Source organism: Apteryx mantelli, chromosome 4, assembly GCF_036417845.1.
Source record: "Apteryx mantelli isolate bAptMan1 chromosome 4, bAptMan1.hap1, whole genome shotgun sequence".
NCBI lineage: Eukaryota > Metazoa > Chordata > Aves > Apterygiformes > Apterygidae > Apteryx > Apteryx mantelli.
The window spans coordinates 54587343-54612455 of NC_089981.1; the positions used below are offsets into that span (position 1 = coordinate 54587343).

Sequence of the window (25113 nt, forward strand, 5' to 3'; positions counted from 1 at the left end):
CGTGGTAGATTTTCAAACTACACTTTCAGATAGCTAACAAAAAATAGACAACTCTCTTCCACATGGAAAACAAGACACGTATACCAATTTAGAAAGTAGCCTTCTATCTATGTCTGTAAACAGCAGCTTGGCACTGAAGCTGGTTGCTGTAACAATCTCCTAGTCTCAACAGCAGTAGCAACTTTAGTTAAGAAAAGTAGCAGCCACCATGCAGGGATTATGGAGAGAGCCAGTATGAGTTGCTCTGCTGCCTTTCGCAGGGCTGTGACCTGATTGGGAAGTAGAGGAACTTCTCAAGTGCAGCTGCTGCGCTTTGCCTGTCTCTATTGCAGCAGCAGGCAACCCTAGCATTACTGCTTCTGTAGCCCTCAGGAATTACTCATCAAAATTGAGATCCTCTACAACATCCCGCTTTTGCTGGCTCCACAGGTGTGGAGGGATGAGTTTGAACAGTAGTTTAAACATAGAAATTCCTCATCTGTAATGTGCTGGTGTTTCCCCAGCTTGGAATAAGGGCTAGATGAGCAGATAGTGAGGTGGACTGAGAACTGGCTGAATGGCAGAGCTCAGAGGGCTGTGATCAGTGGCGCAAAGTCTAGTTGGAAGCCTGTAGCTAGCGGTGTCCCCCAGGGGTCCAATCCCGTTCAACATATTCATCAGTGACCTGGATGAAGGGACAGACTGCACCCTCAGCAAGTTTGCTGATGATACAAAACTGGGAGGAGTGGCTGATACGCCAGAGGGCTGTGCTGCCATTCAGAGGGACCTGGACAGGCTGGAGAGATGGGTGGAGAGGAACCTCCTGAAGTTCAAAGGGAAGTGCAGAGTCCTGCACCTAGGGAAGAATAAGCCCATGCACCAGTACAGGCTGGGGGCTGAAAAGCGGCTCTGTGGAGAAGGACTTGGGGTCCTGGTGAACAACAAGTTGACCATGAGTCAGCAGTTTTCCCCCTTGGCCAAGAAGGCCAATGGTATCCTGGGGTGCATCAGGAAGAGTGTTGCCAGCTGGTTGAGGGAGGTGATTCTCCCCCTCTACTCAGTCCTGGTGAGGCTGCATCTGGCATACTGTGTCCAGTTCTGGGCTCCCCAATACAAGAGAGACATGGAGCTACTGGAGCGAGTCCAGCAGAGGGCTACTAAGATGATTAGGGGACTGGAGCATCTCTCTTATGAGGAAAGGCTGAGAGAGCTGGGACTGTTCAGCCTGGAGAAGAGAAGGCTGAGGGAGGAGCTTATCAATGTGTACAAGTATCTGAAGGGAGAGTGTAGAGAGGATGGGGCCAGACTCTTTTCAGAGGTGCCCAGCAATAGGACAAGAGGCAGCAGGCACAAACTGAAACACAGGAAGTTCCATTTGAATGTGAGGAAAAATTTCTTTCCTGTGAGGGTAACAGAGCACTGGAGCAGGTTGCCCAGAGAGGCTGTGGAGTCTCCTTCCTTGGAGATACTCAAAAGCCAACTGGACAGGGTCCTGGGCAACGTGCTTGGGGGGTGGGGGCATTGTTGGACTAGATGATCTCTAGAGGTCCCTTCCAAACCTCAATGGTTCTGTGATTCTGTGAATGACTGGTCTATGGAAATGCCTGAATGTTGTACTTTGTAAGTGGGATGAAATTTGAAGGATCTACTATATAAACCATTTTAATAAACTAATTTGGGGTACACATACTCATCTTGGACATTAGTGAAGGTTTCTTCGAGCATTATAATAAATTATTATTCTTCGCATTCCATGTCTATGCAATCAGAATTCTTATGTTTGTTTCTGAGTAGATCACACTGAATCCAATAGCAATTTCTACATACAATTTATGAAAATATATGTATTTTTTTTTAAATCCTGAGGTTTGGTTGCTTCCTCACCACCTCACATTTATTGGAGGCCTAATAAAACTGCAGTGTGAATGGGAGGGAGAGTGCAGTTAACTGTAGCATATGACATAGAAGTGTCTATTGTTGGCTGTCAGTTTTAGCTTGCTTACCTCCCCAGTAAATTCACACCTGCATATTTGTAACTAAACCATTGTAAAACTAAGCTGAGATTTTGTTTTAAGGTTACTGGAATACGGTAGAGTAAGTACCACTTCTGATTGAGAGGCTCTGCTTTTCATGCATTTGTTGTAAGGGACTAATGTAGATTGGTGTAATACCCACGAGAGCTACATTTAGCCAATGTCAAAAAGGTTGTCTAATCACAGTCAGTTGAACTTCCTTAGCTTAATTTTATACTTCACAATCATCTCTGATATGTGTGTGTAATAAACTCATTCAGGAGGGCAAGTAAGAGTACCTTGGCAGAGGAGGTGAAAACTCAAGCATTTTCCATACAGTGTGTGTGTGCATGGGGGAAAGATAAGCAGCCCACTTTTCTGCTAGATCCATCCCAGGAAATTTAAGTACAAATACATGTTCTTGAGTGAAACCCGAAAGTGTACCACATTATGTTGTTTTGTTTTGAACTAAAAGGCATATGTGTTGGTAGTGTGCAGCAGAATTTCAAAAATATATACAGCTTTCTGTATGCAGAGATTATCTGCAGATGTAGACAATTACTTTATTTATTTTGTTTTATTTTATTTAGGCATTCCAGCAGAGATTGCTTTAAAGGATGAACAGCTGACTAATTTGGATGTGGCAAACAGAGATGAAGATACCTGGGTTTTGGATTGCAGATTGGGGCAGTCAAACCCATTTGCTGATTCAAGTGAGAAAGAGAAAATCAACAGAAATGTATTCAATTTGAGTCTGGAACTGAATGTGAGTAGGATTCTATTCATGCTGTATTAGATTTCAACACGCATGTATTATGTGCATTTATGTTTCTAGTATGTCTAAAACCATATTCCAGATTATCCGATGAACTATTAAGTTTTCAATGCGATATGGTTTTCCAGATGGTTTATGAGTCCATATGCTTATATACAACTAAGCCCAAGAGCAATACATACAGAAAAATATTAAACTACATAAATAGGTCAAAATACATGACAGGTCATTAGTTAAATTATGATGGGTGTTCTGTTTAAACTAAGATTGTTGTTTTTTTCTGGAAATGGAGTGGAGGCAATAGTAAGTAGGAGATGGCAAGGATAAGGATAGAGTAATATGATACCAGGATGATGCTAGTCAGCAAGCAATGTGTGTGTGTGCGTGCGTGTGTGTGTGTGTGTGTGTGCATGTGTGCATGCATATAGAGGCCAAGACTGCTAAGAACCATCCTGTTGTTTCTCAGTGTTTTTTAGCAGCTGGATCTGGGCTCAGAGTCAGGCTGGCCATGAGTTTGACAGAAAAGTTGCTAAACTTCCTGGGATTTGAGACACTGAAGCTTCTGATACTAACCTGGGTTAATGACAATATGAGAGAGAGACTTGCTCAGCATGGCCCAGCCTGGACTAGCTGGAAATATTCATGCGCTCAGGGATAAACAATCACTTGCCTGCAAGTTGATACATTTTGGCAGTAGTTTTCAAATTTGAGGAAGGAGGGAAAGGAATATATTGGAAGAGGAAAAAAACATGGACAAGATGGAAAATTTGAAAGAATGCTTTAAAGACTACTGTACAGTTTGTGCAGACAAGAAGCAGTGGCACAAATTTGTGTAACAGTGACATCTATTGGTAGAAATACCAGAATTGACTTACAAGAACATTTAAAATGCTTTAAATGATGCTTAAACTTACTGTTGCTTTACTGTTGAGCTTGTTATAAATTTGGTCTCTTGTCCTAACCTCCTTTTCCTTATTTCCTAAAATAATTCATTAGAATGTTGTTGTAATACTGTGAAGGTACAGGTTTATCCTTACAATAAGGTTTTGAGATGAAAAAATAACTGGACTGAAAAAAACTGTGACATCATTGTTATCACTACTACAGGTAGTAGTAGTGATAACTGCTACAACAGGAAGAATCCAGTCCATGAGGATACATTCTCCTTATTTACAAAGTCCTTGTAAACAGCAGGAGGAGTTTCAAATTAAAACCCATTACCCACAGTAATTTGAATAAAATAAGAGATGTCTAAATTAGTAAACATTTTTTCCCTATTTTTATTCCTGTATTATTAAGCAGGTTTTTTTTTCTTTCTGGAACTCCAATTAGCCATGTTATGAAAGAGGGAATGATGTTAGTCTCATGCAGTTAATGAAGAAAAATATTTATTCAGCTGTTTCTAAGAGATTCAGAACCAGAGTCTCTATTTCTATAAAACGGGGCCCTCAGGGTGTGGCCCACAGCATGTAAGCAAAGAAAGAATTATATGTACAAAGCCCCTCACACCAAATGCGTCTGATGTCTGCTCATTCTGTTAACATCATTTAATGCTGAATTTTTATAAGAACCATCATATCTATGTGACTGTTGGAAAGTATAACCTTAGTTACTTGCATTTAAAGTGATTATACTGGAGATCCCAAAACTTCAGGGAAAATTGCTCACATAATGATATATAGTGAGTTAACAAAGGAGAAAACAATTACAAGAATCCAGGGCTTATAGTTTTCCTCCCATCGCCTCTGCCTCTCCTATTTTAGAGAATTTAAGGAGTTAAAATACTAAGTATAAAATGAGATAAACAGATGTAGAGATACAAGGGAAAGTAAGAGACTGTTGAGATCATATCAGTCAGCACAGTAGCAGTTGTCTTGAGCAGCAGTGGCCTGACTAATACAAAGCTTTTCATTGGTGTTATAGCAGACAACAAATTTGAGGAGACTTTTTTGAAGAAGGTTATTAAATTAATTTTGTGGATATTTACAGGAATTTCCAAATGTGAAGGCCACATGCAAATTCTTTTTCAGTGTTTAACACAGAAAGTGGGGCTGTTATTCCAGATTGATTTAAGGTGGGAGTGAGTCTCATTTTACTGAATGAGAAATGATAGGCCTGATGGGGATGTAACTATAGAGCCTGAAATGCAAGGGCAAAGTAGCAACGATGTCACCAGAACTGTCCAGTACCATCAGAGGTGGAATACAGAGGTAAATACTCTGTAAATATTTCTCTCCTGTCTCCATAGGCAGCATAAGTTCACCCAGGTCGCTGCCCTCCGCCTGTTTCAGCATTCTCATCCTCCGTCTTGCACTAATGCTCCTCTGATCACACAGGAAAGCAAATCACTTCTTTTTACACGGTTAATTTCAGCTAGATTAACTCCTTCAGCCAGCTCATAACACAGGCACACAGGCACTGCTACCAGTGCAAGGGAGGAGGCATAGATGTTTGGCTGGGGACAGTGCAGAGGGCAGGACTGTGTCAACTGAGCTTCAGAGCAATTTAAACTGCCAGAGCCGTGGCCAGAGCCGCAGAGCCTGCTGCCTCACTCCTCTCTCCTTAAGACTGAAACAAGCAGTGCATCTTTTGATTTTATGATTATTTTTAAGAAATTATGCAACTTGTTTTGTTTCAAACACCTTATGTTGAAAAATACATTAAAATGTTTGTTTTTGATGCAGTTTAGCCATTTGACTGTTTTGTGGCATGTGTTCATACTTAGTTCATGTTTTTCTGGTTTGCTGTTGGAGTGTTCTGGAAAGGCAATCTGAATAGATACACTGTCGGGAAGCTTTGAACCTTACCATACAGTAGTGAGAGGAAAATTATTTTTTATTTCTGCCTTATCGTATGTTTTCTTCAAAGAAAGTTTTAAAACATACTTCAGGGGAGCTCTTGGGCACCTCAAGAATAACACTGGAGTGAGTTGTAGGTGTGACTTCTGTCTGTGATGAAATGTAGGTCATACAGGGTGTGGATTATTAAATGTGCTTTTAACTCTAAGGAATGATTGTCCTTTTGTTTAATTAGTGCTTGACTGCCCTGAAAATTGCTGTAAAAGGTTTAGGGGCTTTTCTGAGGCATCAGAGAGTTTTCAGTTTTATTAAATGAATAGACTCGTTAACATTATCATAGCTGATTTTTCTAGAGAATTTGAAGTTGTTTCATCCTTCAGATGCAATATCAGTAAACTCCTTATCAGATAGATTCATCCAGTGTTAAAACACTTATGTCAACAAACTGGGTCAATCCCATTTCCATACCACAAAGTGATGATCTCATTTTTTTTGCAAAAATATTAAGGGCAGATATCTATATATGTGTTTACTCAGAAACACGCCATTGGACAAGTACCAATGTGTATTTCTTCATCAGCTATCCAGTCCCTTCATAGAAGTGGAGTGACTGTCAGACTTTGAGAAACAAGTGATTGCAGACTCTTTATTTGCGGTTGGGGGATTACAGATTGTGTGGTATTTTTGAAATACTGTCAGGCTTCCAGTGCTTCATAATTTCTGCAGTGGTAGATACAAAGATGAATTCCTTTCATCATCCTGAGGCTCAAAAAGTTTGAAGGCTTCTTTTCACTTCCTAAAATTCATTATCAGGAGAGGAGGCACAAATAAAGAAGTATCATTTTCTGTAGGCTTACCTCTGACTTTATAAGGTATTTCTGCTTTTGGAGTTTTCATTATTCATTGCTCAACTCTGGATTTTCTAGCTTCCGAATAAATTGCATACCTTTGGCCTGAGCCTGCCTCAAAGTGCCATCCTTTTCAGTATTAATTTGGTCACTCTCTTGTAAATTTTCTTGGGAAGTTGTTTAGACATAAAGTATGACTTTCCTACTTTTAAGCCCACTTTAAAACTAAACTTTTCATGTGTACCATTAAAATCTAGAACAGTTAGATAGCAGCTATCTTCAGTAACCTGGAAGCATACACTATTCATAGGACTGTTACATCTCAGTGGCCCTAGATTATTACATAAATGTTTTATCCTGTCATAAGGGTGGGTTGTCATTAATATAAACAGAGTATTTTGGCATAATCTGAATAAGTATGTTTTGGTATAAAAGGTACCATATAAAATTGTTCATATAACCATATTTTTGATTAGTGATCAACCAAACAATTCATTTTTGAAAAATATAATTTACTGTTTATCCATCATGAGTTGACCATACCTCAAATAAATAATGATGCAAGACATAACCATAGAAACTATCAAGACAATAGTAACTGTTGCTGTATGCAAAACCAAGCATAAAATAATGCATTCAAAACTATCTTAATCCTGTGGTTGAACAAAAAAATAGACGTAAATTTAAATGAAAGGAGTAGAAAACTGTTTCAGTAAGGTCACTTTGCCCCAGTTATTTTGTCATAAATTGAAATTTAGAATTGCTGTAGACTTGCACTGGAGAAATCCTGTCTTATGGGAAATCTTCACCAGAGATGAAGTAGCTTCTTTCCCATTTGTCTTATTAACACTGGATTATACAAGTAGGTTGACAGAGGGGGTGATAAAGACTCTGTGTCTAAGTCTTCCTTTATGTGGAACTTCCTGTTAATCTCTATTAAGCTTAGAGAACCAGGAGAGCCATGACCAGCTCCCTGCCCATCCCTTTCCCTCCTTTGCACCTGATTCTTAAGCACAGTGGAGAAGCAAGTTCTTACTTGCAAGAGCTTACTACTGGAAAAGATGTATAGTAAGGCTAAATATATATTTTTTATGTTTAAATCAAAAGTAAAGATGTGAATGATTCCAATACCCTTTGTCCATAGATATGCATGCAACTATATAATTGAAAAAGTGTAAGTTTTATCTAAGCCCTTAGTCTTACAATTTGATTTTAGGGAAACTTTTTTTCTTACAGTAGATACCAATGACTTTTGCTGTAAACTTTATAATCTTCTACAGTATATTTAAAAGCCAAACACATGATTTTCTCTAATTATTTTCATACTGTCTACATTTTTAAGCAGTTAAACAGAAGTTAAATATGTTGGGACACTTTCTTGCTGCTTGTTGTCTGCTGTATTCAGCTTTTCAGTATTTTTTTTTCATGTAATTTGACACAATGGTGTGATCTGCAGCTGATTTTCCTGTGAAGGTGAGCTTACAGCACATTGCTTATGATTACTCTTCACAGCTAAATGGCTAGCTACTGAATGAGCCTCTATCTTGGGTGCAAACCACAGAATGAATGTATTTGAATTTCTAAGACGCTAATGTGGAAATCTGCCTAAAGAAACTTCTTAATGGCAAAGGAATAAGAAGATTCCAAGTTCTTGCAGATTTGCAATCTTTATAGTTCCATAAATAAGAAAAGGAGAAAAAGTGATGACTTTTGACTGGAACCTGACCTAAATGTTAATGACTGCCTGAATATCAAATATGCCTAAGAGTACTTTCCACTTTCTTTTTACGTGTGTTAAGAAAAAAAATATATATTACCTTTGACAGTTTCTGTTCATGTTGAGATATACAGACTTGAAGATTTCCTTCAAGTAATTTCAACGATATTAATTAAAAGCAATTTTGCACATATAGCATTATCTAGGTAACATATAGATGAAAGTTATCAAAAAATATCTCAGTAGAGATATTAGAGAGTTTCATTTTGAAATACTGCAAGCTTGGGATACAGTGCGTATGAAGGAACAATCTGCCTGATCTCTACACAGTTAACTTCTTATTTCTGGGCTTTGGCTGTTTACCCTGCCCACCCAAACAGCTTCTAGTCACTGGGTGTGGTGGAAGCCTTTGATAAGTACCTGTTTATAGTTCACAGAAATAGCTGTGTAGAGTTAGGACAGTAGTAATATGAAACCAGTCTCGTTGGTTTTGTGCATGGCCCTGGAGGCTGAAATCTGCATTCCAGATGAAACCTGCAGCAAATCGGAAGAGAGCCTCATTTTGTTTTTCTTTATTCAGCTTCAAGGGCATTCAGTCTAGTTTGCTTTGGCCAGTCGAGAATTCAGAACGCTGCAGGAGCTCTGCGTAGTTTCAGTGGAAGCTTCAGAAATATTACTTTGTTTGGATTTTCATTTTAATTTTTTTTGATGATGGATTTACAAAAGAAGATCTTTATGAAAGTGGAAAGATTATGTGAAAGAATCCTTCAGGAATTTTCTGCTGACAAACGTTCAGAACTCGTATACTGGTATAAGGAAGTAGCAAACTATAAATGCCTACTGTTCTCTTCGGGAGACTTGTTTATATAGTTGCTCTGCACTTTTTAGCAAGTAGGAAGTTGTGGGTAGCCAGTAGAATTGCAGGAATTGGAACAGCAATCATTGGTTGAATTTTCAACTGAGATTAGTGTGCTGGCATATTTGCCGTGACAAAAAGCCCTTTGTGCAAAGGAACAAGTACCGAAGCTGCTGAGAACTTGTGTACGGTGCGTCTTTTTGTTTCTCTTGAAGTAGAATTTTGAGATTTGGTAGACACTTCTGGTTAATAACTGCAGCACTGAAAACCGGAAGGAGGGGTACTGTGATCTGGGGGAGCCTGGCTTCCTGCACAATGTGGAGGAGGGCTCGCTGGTTGCATTTCCTGTAGTAAATTAATAGACTGAATGCATATAATAAACATTTGTGTAGCAGATAGTAGCACTAATAGGAGTAAAACTATTCTATATTTCACTTGACATGGAAGAAGAAAATGCAGCACCTGATTGTGGTGAGCTTTCAGAACTGGAGAATACAGCAGAAAGCAGACCTGATCTTTTCACTACATTTTCTGTGAAAACACTTCTTGGATTTACAACTAAATTGGAATCAAAAACTTCCAAAGAAGAAACAGTGCTTAAAGCATTTCAACCTTTGTACACCAATATAAATGCTCATGCTGACAACCAGCATGAGAGGAATGATAATGATAGTGGTGACGACTCAGAAGATCAGCACAGAGTGAGTAGTACCAGTGGGCAAGCTGACCCAATGCCTTGCAGCCAGACTGACGTGGAACTGGAGTTAGCTGAGCAGAATGAATTACTTTGTCACCATTTAAGGTTTGTACAGACTTCTTTGTCCGAATCTGACAACGATGACAAGGATGCTATTCTTGTACAAGGTACTTTGGTTCATACAACAAGTGATACAGAGTCGGACAGTGAGATTAAAGACCTAGACACCGATGTAAACAAAACTGTCAAATCTGTGCTAAATAATGCTGCTTCGTCTGCTGAGGCTTTGGACAATAACAATCAAAATAAGGAAGACTCAGAATCAGAAGGGTACAACGATAGTGATGACACTGTGAACAGAGATGAAACGGAGTTAGGCCCACCACTTTCTAAGCAGCTTCCAGCAGGGCTGGGTGGTATTATGGATCATGACTCTGAAGGAAAAGACAAGATGTTAATGGATGAGCGCTTAAGTCACTTGCTTGCTGTAGGGAAAAGCCCTCAAGAACTTCCAGAGGAAGAACAAAGACCTTCAGCTGTTAATACCTCTCTCCAAAAAACAGCACTGGTTGAAAAGACTTTTCAGCTGCCCGCTTTCTTTAGTGGACTACGTGTGAGGAAAAAAGGACTAACCACAGAGGATGGGGAGACTGTTACAGAAATTAAACCAAGGGAGGATGATTTAGCTCTGCTTAAATTACGACAGCCTGTTAAGAAATCCAGTATTACATCAGGTTTGACCACTAAAAAAAAATCAGCTGAACTTAAATCAAGTCCTACTTTCCTGGAACAACTCTCTCACTTGTTAAACATAGATGTCTCCAAGAATGAAGAAAGAGCAGAAGATTCTGGTGAGGGTTCTGGTGAGACTGAGGACAGTGATGAAGCTCAAGAGAACAAAGCCTCTGGCAAAACAGAACCACGTTTTCCCTCTGAGGAAATAAAATCAAGCCCTGCTGAATCTGCACTGGATGTCTTTAAAGCTTTATTCACACGGCCTCCCAAAAAAGAAACAACTGCAGATACTTCGGAGCTGGAAGCCATAAAACGCAAAATGAGAAATGAAAAAGAGTCCTTGAAAGCTGTATTTGAAAGGTCAAAATCAAAACCTGGGGATGGACCATCAGACAAATCTGTAGGTTGAATTACTTTTTCTTCCTAAGATCTGGAAGTAGATGAATATGATTTTTTTTTCTTGTTTAAAAATAATGATGAGAACTTACAATCAAAATGTCAAAATTGTCCTCTATTTTTGGCAATCTCAAATTTTGGATTCCAAACTTAAGTATTTTTGGGACTAATTTTTCCAGATTGTTGATCAGCAGTTCTAGCTGAATTCAGTGAGAGTGGGTGGTAATCATAGCTTTTGAATTAAAAGAACTTAAAATAAGTATCAGACCTTAAAATATTGCTACAAAACAGCTGTCCATATGTTAAGTATGGCTTAAAATTAGTTTTGTACTGCAAATATTTACTGTAATATTATTTAATATTCTATCTGTCTCACTGCTTTCTTTCAATGGTTTTTTTACTTTTAAAAGTGATATCTCATTTTACCTTTAGGAATAGTTCTATGATAAGAGCTGATACAACAAGTAAGGAATGATTTTTTCAATAAAATTTGTCCAAGAAAGTATTTTTTCCTCATTTGTATACATATGTCTGGCTTTACAAGTACTGATAAGTATTTAACCTTATCCCAGTATAGTTCAGTGATTCCAGTCAGACAACTCAATTTTGGCTTAATATAAGCAAGGTTAATAGTCTTATGCATATGGTGATTTGGATATGTATACTTTTGAGAAAAGAAAAAAAATCTATGAGAAGATTTTATAAAACCATAGCAAGAAATGAAATTTGAGTGCAATCTGAACTCTTTAATTAAATGAGTAACCCTTCCTGCTCCCCCAATCCCAATTTCTTACAGTTATGTCTTTGGCAGATATAATTAATTCATAAGATTGTTCTTGTTGGCTGAAGGGGGAATTACCTGAATGATTAAACGTTACAGGATCGGACCCTAAACCTGAAGATACATAAGTTAATTTTCTGTGTTAATTTGTATGTACTCTCTTTCAAACTTTTTTTAAAATATGAATTAAAAACTTTTTTAAAACCTTGACTGACACCTGAGTAGACTGATAATACCAGTTTAAAGTAAACTACCTATGGGGAGGAGAAAATAGGTACTCACTGGCTGTGGCATGTACAACAATTAGATCTGGTCTCTGCCTTTCCCAGTGCTGGGTTGCTTGTTCTTGCTCATGCCATTCCCTGTGCTCTGCTGGCTTAAGTGTTTGTGTAGCTCACGGAGAACCTAACTGGGAAGCTGGTCAGATTCATGACACAGGCTGAAGGAGGAAGCACAGGAGTCAGTATAAGTGGCTTTTTTAAATGTCTGCTTTTAAATTTTTTTTAATGTACATCATACTGTTGCACAAGGGTCTAGTTCAAATCTACATTTTACAGGGACAAAGCCAGTATAAAAAGAACTTGCCTTTCCTTTTTCCTTGCCCTATGGTCCATTTACGAACACTTTCGTAGCAGCCTTTTGCAGGTGCTTCAGTTGTGTCCATGCAGTTGTTGGTAGTGGCATGTTGTAAATCAGATTATGGAAGTGTTCTAGATGTTAAATAAATAAATAAATAAACTGCTAAAGGAATGCTTGTTTAGTGTTTTTGCCATTTTAAGGGTTACTTCACCATGCTAGTTGACAGCACAGTCCCATTAGCAGTTGCATCAGCGCTTCGTTGTGGCAGTATAAAGTGGCATGTGGCCTGAGCATGCTACTGGGGGTCAGGGCAGGAAATTCTTAAGCCAGCTCTGCTTTCAGAGAATTGTATTGTCAAGTGACGTCTTAGGTAAATCGCTCTAATGTTTACCGGTAAGAGGAGCACAAGTAGCTCTTCTCACTGTGAAAAAAGATGCATGAAAAAAGCTTAGTTTTCCTGGCCTCTTTGGTTCACAAAAGGATAGACTGCTTTCCATACTGATGTGAACAATTTCAACAGAACATTGTATGTGACATGCATTATGATATTTGCCTTTTCAAAAAAAATTTTTTACACTAATTTCTCTGTATCCCTCCTGACTAACTGAATGTTATTTGAATCAGTAGAATGAGAAATAACTATTCTAGAATGCACCGCACTTGCTGAGTTGAGCATGGCAGTTGCTATTTTAGAAGGGATTGATATTGCAGACTTTAATTTTTTCTTGCGTAATTTTAACAGCCTGACCTGAGTCCCTCAGAGCAAGACGACAAGACTCCAGGGAGACTCCAGACTGTGTGGCCACCACCAAAAGCACAGCATGAAGAAGGAAAAGTAGGATTAAAGTACACAGAAGCAGGTAAAACAGAGAAGTGAACATTTGCAGGGATCAGTCTCTGAGATTTTTTTTTTATATTGCTTAGTATAGAAACATAGTGTTAAGTCACTGTATGGTCTTATCTGGAAAAACAGACCTTTTATTTTTGGGATATCTTGTTTGCTGTGACCTGATAAGCATGTAGTTTTCTAAATATAAATGGTTAAATTGGTGCTGAAATCTAAATGCTTACATATATAAATTCCATGAGAAAAGAAGTGGGTTTTGATATATTGGGTTACCCTTCTCCAGTGGGATTCTATTCAAATGACAGAACACAGAACTAATGGAAAACTTCACTCCTTTTTTATTGGCTTAGAATTGGGGGGCAGAGTGATTCTGTTAGAGTCTAGTCCCATGTGCTTCATTTTGCTTAGGCAGTGTCACGCTGCTAAATCCAGAGTGAAAGTAATTAATACCAATTTTACAACTTGGGTATAAACATAGGAATACTCATATCCATCCAGATCACTTATATAGCTAGCCATGTATCTTATTTTACAACAAATACATGAGAGGGTATGTCTGAAGCCCAAGACTAAATAATTATCAGATAAGCTGTTCAGAGAAAAATATTTCTTCCTAAGTTTTGCTTTGTTATTTAGATAAATACTTCTGTAACATATTTAAAAGGGAAAAAGAGATTATTGTAGCTACCATAACTGTTTCAAATTTCTATTCTTAAATATAAAGCAGGATGTCCTTCTTACTCATACATCTGTCTGAAAAAGTGAAAGTGAAATGAAAGGCAATGGGCCATCTGTTCTTCATGCTCCTGGCGACTTTAGAAAATACCACCTATAAAGGATTATGTAGGATTAAAAAAAAGTTTTTGTACTACCTTGCTGTGAGAAGTTGTGCATGCTGGTGGTGTATGGTTATTTTTCCAATTGTAGTGGTTATCCATTTATATTGTTCAGTGCATTACTTTTTTCTCCCCCTTTCGTCAGCTCTCTCTGCCTTCATTTTCTTTTTTATAAAGTAGGCATGATACTGGAAGTATAGAAGTTGTTTGAAGATTCAGAAAACTTATTTTCCTCCAGGTTTGACAAGAAAAACATTTATCTAATATAAACAGAATTGGCTGATTTACAGTGCTTCCAATCTGAGGTGTGAGAGGCTATTACTAGATGGCCAGGACAATATTTGTGTCAATACAGGTATTCAGCTGTTAACATGGATTTCTACAGTCTCTTTCTGTTACTTTTATTATAGGCTATATGCTTGCAGTATTTTATTTTCCCCAGATAAATATTTTTCTCCTTTTTTGACTACAATCAAAAAAATCAAAAAAAGGAAAAGAAACTGAATTAACAAAAGCTCCAGATTCTACTACTTGTAGAGAAATTAGGTCATGCTTTCCAGAAATTTGAATAGGAAGACTGTTTGTTACTGAGATATTTTGGGTGACAGTGCCATCAACATGCTGATGGTTAGTTTGCTAAGTCAAATTTTTACACAGTACAGATTTCGCAGTCCATTAGTCACCTGGTGTCTGGTAGAGAGAGGGATCTGAATGAAAAAAAAGCTGGTGATTCAGCTAGGATGAGACACAGTGGTACTTTTAAAGGAAACAGGCTAACACTGTGTTTGCAGTATCCGTTAAGGGTATGCATGTACATATGTATATGTTTATATGTGTATGTATATATGTTAAGGGTATACATGTACCTCAGCGGTTAGCAGGTTTGTGTTTCCTTTGGCTCTGTTAATATCCATGAATGCCCAGAAAGCAGTGATGGTGGCAAGGACACTGCAAGCAGTAGTAAGTGGCCATATGATGGGCAGTTATACCTGCTTTTCCAAGAGCTAGGATGGCTATCTTAAAGCACTGTGCACAAGAATGAATATTTACAGTCTCCTGCAAGTGAAAGATGGTACTGTTCATATGAATAGTGCAAATATCATTCAAAAACCAGAGCCTGTATTCAAGAGTGGTCTGATTGCTAGATTTTTTTGAATATTTATGAAAGTGGCAATACAACATTACTTCTAAACTCCGTATCTTCTCTATGACAGTAACTGGTACCTGCAAAGTGCATGTGTATACCGACATTTCCCCTCATGACCCTCCTTGCCCATATTTCCCTCCCAGACTCCAGTACCTTAGGAACTTCTTGTCCAAAAAGTGGATTTCTTAAAAAATGATTTCTTATAATTGAAAGCAGGCTAATGCTGATCTTTAAACTTGGAGAGGTCTCAAACTATCGCCTGAAATCCCATTTTCCACCACAGTGGCCTGTCCCAACAGCTAAGATCAAATGAAAAGTTCTTGATTTCAGAATCGAGTTTTAAAATTGTCCGTGGGAGGGATCTTTGTGATTTCAGTCTCCTGCCCATGATTTTCCTGAATGATTTTCCTGAATAGGTGATTGTCTGTAACATAAAGCAGTGCTAAAATGCCTTATTTTAACTTTCAGTCAACAAGTTTTTAAATTAGCAATTTAATTTCTGTAGTTAGGAGTTTCATCCACCAAAGCAATAGGAGTTTATATACAAATAATGATAATAAGCTAGATTATTAGATAATTATTCATTTAGCACAGCTTTATTTTAGAGTTAAACAAAATACATCTGTCATAACTACACTGATGTATTTACACAGTGATCTCATTTCCAAGAGAAATCAGTGGACATATCCTTTGTAATTCTAACATAGGACAAGAATGTGTATGTATTTTTTATGAGGTAGCATAGCTTTTTTTCATTCATCGTGAGGAATTAGTATTTCAGGTATAATGTAATAAGTATTTAACACTGAAAATTTAAAAGTCAGAATACTGTGTTCTTTCTTACAGTTCTAAGACTTTGATTTACTTCCTTCATCCCCATGCAATAGGACAGCTATGACAAGAAGGCACAAATATTGAGTGAGAGGATTACTGGCTTTTTGATCTTTTCTCACCTGCTTGCCATGTTTTTCCTCATTGTTCTTTCTGCCTCATGGAAGCAAGAAATTCAAGCTTAATTTGTCCTACGCAGCAGACATTGCAGTGACTCATAGCATCTTGGAGGAGCAAGTAACTCCCTCCTGAGGCCCACAGTCTGGCTTGATGTGTGGGAAACCAACTGAAAAGCAAGCAGACATAACAAGGAACACGTGTGTCATACTGGTTAGGACTGTTAAGATCATTAGAACTGAATGAAGTTAGTGATCAAATATAACTCTGCAACAGATTTATTCCATGCCTTTGATAACATCTTGTGTAGTCAAAGTATTGTCACCCCCAACATTTAAAAATTGCTAGTAAATATCCCCAAATCTTGAGTTGTAAGTTTTGAATTAAAAGGATGATACCATGAGATTTTGGAATATCTTACATTTTCTCAATCCCTTAATTCCTCTGTTTCCATACTGAAAGTGACTGCACTGTCAACTCTGTCTCTGTATTTAACACAAATTGTTTACATGGTTCTCTAGAAAAACTGGAGCTTCTTTGAAGTATGTAAGTCTAAAATAGTTGAAGTCCAGCAAGTCTGTAATACATTACATCATTTATATCCTGGAAGACTAGAAAAAGGGTATTTTAATTTATAGCTATGTATTTATTCCATGGAAATCTGTCCTATGTAATCAAAGACATTTCTGTGCATAGTTCTGTGGTCCTAAAATTCTGTTCCTCCATTTTCTTTAAAAGTTTCTTCTTTTTCTTTTTCTCCCTGCCCCCCCCCCCCCCAATTCTTAGGGAGATTTCTCCCATTTTTTAAGCATCAGATTTGGTGGAAGGGTCGCTGTCTCAGCTATTACATGTGGTGAATATACCTGGCCAGGTAGCAGAGACAAATTCATCGGTGAGCTCATGTGTGAAATTAGCATATAATCAACATATCCTGAATGCCTCAACTGCCGCATGTGGCTAGATCAGAACCTGCAGCCTGTCAGATACCAGAAGGGGAGTTTAGGCAGGAGTTCTGCTGCTCACAAAACTACTTATGTTTGAAGAATAGTCTCCACATTAAGGAGATACAGAAAAGAAAAAACTGCAGTACCTATGATCCTTATTAAAAATGCATATTTAGCATTAGGATCAAATTAGTTCTCTTATGTAAAACTGAGAGAGTTTTGTCTGTTGCTTAAGCAAAATTAAAATGATAACAAAAAAGTATTTGTCATTCCTATTGGAGAAAACCTTGAAAGAAAATCTAGTTGAAACGTTAATCCACTTAGTGTTCTTTTTCACAACATTTTTCATGTTCATTCAAATGTTTGTATTTAACAAAAAAACTCACAACCCTCTTCTCTCACAGTCTGTCTTTTCATCATACTTAAATCTGCAGTGAAATCATGCTGTCTCTATGGTGCCCCAATTTGTATGACAGCAGTCTGTGATGCTGTAAGCACAGCCTTGATTTTAGTGTAAAGAAGGAAATCAGGAGGTAACTGAGAAAGAGTTAAAAGATTAAAGAAAAAGGGTCTAAATAAATATCAAAAGAAATAAAAAATAATGTCAGAGATTTACTGCCAAGTGTACATATATTGAAGCTTTACTCCCCTGTGCTCTGGGTTCCCAGAAAGAAAATTACTTTATGGTCATGATATAAATGCAGAGAATAACCTGCTTATTTGAGAGAAAGAGAGGCTTAATGGTCTGAACAAAGAGATAAGAACATGATTTCTTATCCTTCGTTTAACACAGGCTTCCTTTGTGGCCTTGAACAATTTCTGCTTGTCGCCGAAACAGACATAATGCTTGATGTTGTTAGTATCCTGAAGGAAGTTCTTGCAAATTCCGTTCATTCCTTTTTGTACTTTTTTTCTGAGTGATGAGTAGGTACAGGTATCTACATCGTATATGTTACATTTGTCATTTAAGGAAGACCAGCCTGAAATTTAGTTACCAAAGAGTGCTGGGGTCAGACATAAGCTGAACAGCAGCTCTGATAATGTCAGTGTCTTCTAAACCTGGATTTATGCTCCTTAAGAGGGAGGTTGTACCTTTGACACTCTAGACCCCTACTGCCTATTTATTCTCCTTTTTCAATCTCTATATTATCATTATTATTTGCTTGAATTGTGGTACTATCTAGAAACTGTAGTGAGGTAGACTCCAGGAAGGATGTCTGATTTGGATGATTCTTACTTAAAAGCTGTGTGATGACACAGTTGATGAGGAGATATATACATGCTTTCATACTGACATAACAAAATAGTGTGTCTTTAACTGCTTCAGCAAATAGAAGTTCTGTGAATATGTTGATTACTGCCAAGTGTTACAGTAATATTCAAACAACCAGTTCGCTAGGGATCTCCGTGGCAGCAGCTGCTTTTCAAAATGCCTGGTATCCCTGCTTGGTAAGATTTGCTATTAAAATATATAAAAAAAAAATGTCCCATGTAACTTTCATATAGAATATAGGATTTGACTGTATTATATGAAGAATCTTGTGTTATATGGGGATGTCTCTCAGCTTGAGAGGTATTTGCTTTTCAAACTGCAGTTCTGTTGAGCACTGTAAGTGATATAGGAGGGCTTAAGGCAGTAAAGAGGAATCCTTATCTCTTCCTGTTAGGGCTTGTGAATGGGCAACAGCAGCCTCCCTGTCTTTCCTCTCCTCATCTCAGCTGATTCTGTTCTTCATACTGTGCCTCCTGAGACAGGAATAAAAAGATAGGCATCTATTAAATGCTGAAGATTTGTTGTTAAGATGCTTGGGTTTCATTCCCAGCCATGATGCTGTCTTCTGGAATGCCTTCAGGAAAGTTACATGAGCTTTCCAAGCTTCAGTTTACCCATCTGTAAAACTGGGATAAAAATGCTGACCAATTTTTTAAGCCAGATTCAAGATATTTTACAATCCCCTCTTTGTGTATGGGATACTGTCATTAGATAGAGAGGCAGAACGGGGAAAAAATACCTACTTCCAATGCTTAAATCAACCAAAAATAACATTTAGAATATGGAAACTCTGCCTAATGGCATGTGGTAAAATGTTCATGCTTGTCTATCCACTGGGAATTATGTAATTACAGGATGAAGGGGGAGAAGAGGTATGCTTCACTTTTTCAGTAAAATCCCTGTTTTATTTCTGTAATGGGTACTGTTTATTGAAATGCAATCACTTAAGGAGACCTATGGATTTTACATCTAGATACGTCTGTTACTGCAGATGCCTAACAAGCACATTTTTTACAGTATACAAAACCATATCTGAATACATATGTCTGTCTAGCCATAGATACCAGTTTGCTTAAGAATTCACATATAGAACAGCTTAGGTTCCACTCAAAGTAGAAACTTGATTTTAAACAAGATTTTTCCTGGTAAAGAGGTTAATCTGTTGTCTACACAAAGTTAAGGCAAGTTCTGTAAGTTTTGTATTTCCTTTACTGTCCTGTAGTTTTTATTTTGAAATGTATGCACTGCTAATTTTCATGTTTTTACCAATGTGATGTTGCAAAGCCCAAAATGGTCACAGGATTTTACTAGATGGTTATTGTTACGTAATTGAAACGCAATGAAAGAGCAATTGTGTGTAGCACAAGAAGAATTACATTGTCTTTTGTTTCCGTGGTTCTAGTTCAAAATATATGAGGCCCTTTGTATTAAAGAAATGCCTCTGAGCTAAGCTGCATTCACTTTCCTGTATCAGGTCACATTCTCCAGTCTCACTGTTCCCATTAGCTGTTAACAAGTTCTGTTTGGCCCAGCATTTGAACATGAGTAACTTAAATATGAGTCTAAATGAAATCCTGAATCTGAACACCCTCAAGCTTTGTGAAAATTTGAACTTGGATTTAGATCTGCTTTTGGGGGTTCTTTTTAGTCAAATCTGGTATCCCTGCCAAGTCAGTCCCCTCTGCTATGGCACAGGCACGTGTTCTCATTTGTAATAATAAAAAAAACCCCAACACTCCAAAAAACTCCGAATCCCTTATTTATTGTACATGTCATCATTTTGTATATATCAATGTTTTAAAGTCTGTCAACAATTCTTAGCTTTTAGGCAGCTGAGAGTATTTCGGGGGGATGCAGTTGCACATATGGGTGTGGATGTATAGTGTACCTACATCTGTCTGCCCATGTGTGTATAGATATACACACATACTGCATAAATAGTATACACGCATTCTCAACCTATACTCACTGTACACTATAGTAATTCAGAAAGCGTTACATATCTAGAATCTAGACTAAGTACTTTGTATTTTAATCTTGCACTGGATGAGGTGGATGAAGAGAATTTGTAACTCATCGAAGAAATTCTTTGATAAATTTGTTCCTACTGTTTGCTGGTTGGGTGTAATTTGTTTACCATATGGCATTAGTGGTAATAGATCTTTTTTTTGTAAATATGGAGTATGTAGGACATTTATTGAAAAAGAAATCATGTTGAAAGTGCCCAGCAGCAGTACATCTAGTGCTGCCTTCCTGGGAGGATGAAAATGACAAATGTAAAGGTCAGTTTCTGCCATCGAGTAAATGAGCTGCAGCTGTAAGTCACCTATGACAGGAGAGGAATGATCAAGCAGATAGTTACTCAGGTGACTACTTCTGAATAGCGCATTATGTTGTTTTGCAGTCAGGAAGAGTAGAAATCATTCTCTTCGCAACAGAGAATCAAGAGTTTGCTTGTTTTTCCTTTGGGAAGCCTGCAATTCTGTGGATAACATTCCCTTATTCTCAGGGAATTCAGTAACTTCTGTGAGGTTGCCGAGTTTTCTGTGGCAACTTAACAGTTACATTTTCTCTAACAGTATGGGGATTATCTTGATACTCAGGCAATATTTAGATACTTGACGGTTTGCTTCTTTAGGACTGTTTATCCTTCAACTCTTTCTCTCCATCTGTCTCCTTTCTCCACATCTTCCATATTTTCACTCTACCAGAATCTTTGAGGTGTTGACAACCATTCTGTTGGAAGTTTTAAGCTGGAGGGTTTTTCCTTTCCCTGAATAGTCTAAAAAAACAATTAGTGGAGGTGAAAGATGTCTGCTCATTTCCTAATCTGGGGGATTGACTTCCTTCTATGAACTGAATTACAGGGTTGTAAAAGAGTCAAAGTTAAATGGGAAGTAAGGAAAGGAAGACAGATTGGAGTGGATTATATAATAATGTGTCAAAGCTATATTCGATAAATGACCATTAGCCAATCCCTTACCCCTAAAAGTATGTAGTTCTAAGGATTTCTTTAAGCTCAAATCAATTTTAGTTTGCTAATTCTAGTAGGATGCTTAAATGCAAATGTTCAAGTTGGTTTTAAGAAAGTTTAAGGAAATTTTTCTGTCAACTTTTAGTATACCTAAGCTTTGGGCTTCCACTGACCAATAATCTTTTAAAAATATGTAAATCGCAATTTATCGGTTTAAAATGTTGCATTCATTTAACATTTCAAGTAAGTTTCCATAGTTCTCCCAATGATACTCCCTTTGTGTGAAAATTATTGTGTTAGACACCAGTTCAAGACAGAACGAAAGAAAGAAAAGCCTGAACATTTCCTGCTCTTCAGGGTGGTAGCCTGAATGAGGCTGCAAGGTGGTATCAATGCATCTGTAAAAAAAAATTTTGCTGCTGTGGTAAGTGGATGCCCTGCTGCCACCTTGTGGTGAAAGGAGAAAGTAGCATGAGAAAATACTAGAAGAAAGAATGCTGTAATAAAGGGGAATATTAAAAATAATGGGACCAAGATTTATCAAGGGGGGAAAAAAGATAAGAAATCCTAACCACTCGAAAACTTAATGAATCAGCTCAATTAAAAGTTAATGGATACTTTATGCTACAGGATGTGCTACATCTCAAGAGAGGTAAATTGCACTCTAGTTTTCATTTTTTACTGCAACTTTTTGTTCTCTAATTAGTTTTATATTGTTTATATCAACATTATTTTGTGTATTTCCATTTACTGAGTTTTAATAAGTAAGAGTTTTCACAAAAAGGAATGCATTGACTGAGAAGCAGCTATATAGATCATTATACATAATATTTATATATAATTTTTATATATTATATTTTTTATATATATATATATTTAAGGCGTCTATTTTCTACTTCAAGTTTTCACATCGGGGCAGAGAAGGCTCCTAATTGCTATGTAAAGTTTTGAGGAACAAGCTAATCTGTTTGAAAGGTGAGTTACAGAGATTTCTCTGGGAGAGGTTTTCTTGTAAGGTTTTATATAAGATTGCTTTGCTGGGAGGAAGTAGGTAAGATGTTTTATTTTATATATATATATAAAAAAGAAAAAGTAATTTTGGAATATTCTTCATCTAAGTTTGTTTGAAACTTTTCAGGGTTTTTAAGGACTTGCAGAAAGAAATATTTTACCAGGAAGTTAGGCTATCGTGTTTTCCTCAATCAAGAGCTAAAGCTCTCCTCCTCGTGGACTAGAGGGTCTTCTGAAAAACACATAATCAGCACAGCTGTGAACATGAATAGAATAATACCACTTATTTTAGTGTGTATATTTGCTTTTTGCAACAGTTTTTGAGAATGAAGTATTTCCATTTAAATTAGCAATAGAGGCTAAGACCACTGTGACCTACTGAATCCAGTACCCTTCCTTTGAAGGCACCATATCAGAAAATTACCGAAGTTGTGGGTTAAATTTTCAGGTCACCAGCTTTACCAGTGAATGCTTGAACCTTTTCCTGTAGAAATGTTATCGTATGATGAGCTTGTTCTATATCATGACAAAGCTTTAAATGAACATGTATTGCATAAGTTTGTAATAGTTGTTGTTGCTCTGTATTCAGCTCTTTGCGATTACACATCTGAGCATGTGTTTGGTATTTGCATGAATTACATAGGCTGTCCAAAACAGCTAGTTTTTATTTCATGTTTGGTTTTGTGTGAATTAGGGAAAAACATGCATGTTAGTGAATTTTATTTGAGAAGCAGTGAAGCGTGCCTCATACTTTAGTTATCATTAGTAATGTCATGTATGCTTTATTTCTGCCATCCAGTGACATATGAAATACATTGACTAAGGACAATTTTTTCTTTTGGAGTTGCATGTTACATGCACAATGGCATCTTTGGAAAAAGTTCAGGAGAACAGTGTTTTAGAAACAACTTAAAAGGCAAAATGAAGAATTCCTGAAAACATCCCCACTTCAAACCTATGCGTTCTAATCAGGTTGGGTAGGATAAATCTGTGAAAAAATGCTATGAACTTTATGATATGAACTGCTCTCCTTGTCTTACTAAGCATCTTGACCAGACAATAATGAGTGAGCACCGTGAACGTGGTGTTTGTCATTCCCAATTGAAAATCTTGGGAAATCAATAAAATAAATGATTGAGTCATTCTACAGAGTGCAATATAAAATTCTGCATGAATGAAGTGTCTTGAGCTGAAAGTTTTATAGAGATGTTTGCATGCTTGTTTTCACAGTAAGTGTTACTACATGTGGCCTGTGGTCAACTGACTTATGTCCATGGCATATTTTTTACATGGTACCAATTTCTTTTTTAATACTTGCTATTTGATTTTAGTGGCAATGCTAATATCTAATACCAGTTAAGAAATTAAGCTGTTCACAAAAAATCAGTTGATAATTTTTTGCAAGACAAATTGGTGTTTAAAGTACTGACTGACATGTATGTTTGTTGAAATGAATAAAAAGCAGTGAGTCTGCTAGGATTATATCTATTTTATATAAAAATCCATTAAAGAACTAGATCTAATAAAATTAATGAGTATAAAAATATAAATACCCTGTGTGAAACTTAAGTACAGTCTTACTTATGCTTTTGTCTCTAGCTCACCTAAAACTTTACAAGGAGGGACCACCAGGTGGGTGGAAAAGTGTAATGTTGTCCGTCTGCGTCTAGTCTTTGGTTTCTTTTGTTATTGTAAAGGCAGTCTGTATCTTTCCTTGATAGAATAAAAGTGGTAAAGGTGAAGTATACAGTAACTATCAGTGTTCACAACTAAAAATTTAATAGACTATTGCATCCAAGTTAATGACTGGCTGCGCCGCTGGTGTTGGCAACAGGGGTTTGGTTTCTACAACCATGGGACCCTGTGTGAAGATCGACAACTGCTGGGGAGAGATGGGATCCACTTCACTAAGCTGGGCACACGTGTCTTTGCCAACAGGTTGGCCAACCTGGTAAGGAGGGCTTTAAACTAGGAAAGGTGGGGGAAGGAGAGAGTTATAGTGCCAGGGTAGCTGGCAAAAGACAGCTCAAGTCAGGACGCCTCCAGCTGGTGAATGCAGCCAGGGAAGTGCGCATGGGATGTGGCTATGGAGGATCCTCTTGTACCCCTCCTGGGAAACCTGCATGCTCGATCACCTCTCTGAAATGCCCGTACACCAATGCACGCAGCATGGGGAACAAACAGGAAGAACTAGAGATCTGTGTGCGGTCGCAGGGCCATGATCTCATTGCCATTACAGAGACATGGTGGGATAGCTCGCGTGACTGGAGTGCTGTCATGGATGGCTACGTGCTTTTTAGGAAAGACAGGCCAGGCAAGCGAGGTGGTGGAGTTGCTCTTTATGTGAGAGAGGAACTGGACTGTATCAAGCTGTGCCTAGGGGTGGATGAAGAGCGAGTCGAGAGCTTATGGGTAAGGATTAAAGGGCAGGCTAGCATGGGTGACACTGTTGTGGGTGTTTACTACAGGCCACCTGATCAGGAAGAGGAAGTCGATGAGGCCTTCTACAGACAGCTGGAAGTAGCCTCACGATCCCAGGCCCTGGTTCTCATGGGAGACTTCAACCACCCTGCTATCTGCTGGAAAGACAACACAGCTAGGCACAGTCCCGGAGGTTCCTGCAGAGCACTGATGATAACTTTTTGACACAGGTGGTGGAGGAGCCAACAAGGAGAGGTGTGCTGCTGGACCTCGTACTAACAAACAAAGAAGGACTGGTGGAAGATGTGAAGGTTGGGGGCAGCCTTGGCTGCAGTGACCATGAGATGGTGGAGTTCAGGATCCTGCGAGGAGGAGGCAGGGCACTAAGTAGGATCGCAACCCTAGACTTCAGGAGAGCAAACTTTGGCCTCTTCAGGGACCTACTTGGAGGAATCCCATGGGTTAGGGCCCTAGAAGGAAGGGGGATCCAAGAGAGCTGGTTAATATTCAAACATCACTTCTTCTAAGCTCAAGAGCGG

General features: G+C 38.0%; 1 protein-coding gene across 1 annotated transcript in view; it reads left to right on the plus strand.

Annotated features, from left to right (window-relative positions):
* FMN1 (formin 1) overlaps window positions 1-25113 on the plus strand; it is a 167056-nt gene that overhangs the window by 1884 nt on the left and 140059 nt on the right. The window contains exons 3-5 of the mRNA XM_067295679.1: window positions 2582-2757; window positions 9378-10817; window positions 12916-13033. Coding sequence (XP_067151780.1) covers window positions 2582-2757; window positions 9378-10817; window positions 12916-13033 — 1734 coding nt within the window. The remainder of the gene's footprint in view (window positions 1-2581; window positions 2758-9377; window positions 10818-12915; window positions 13034-25113) is intronic.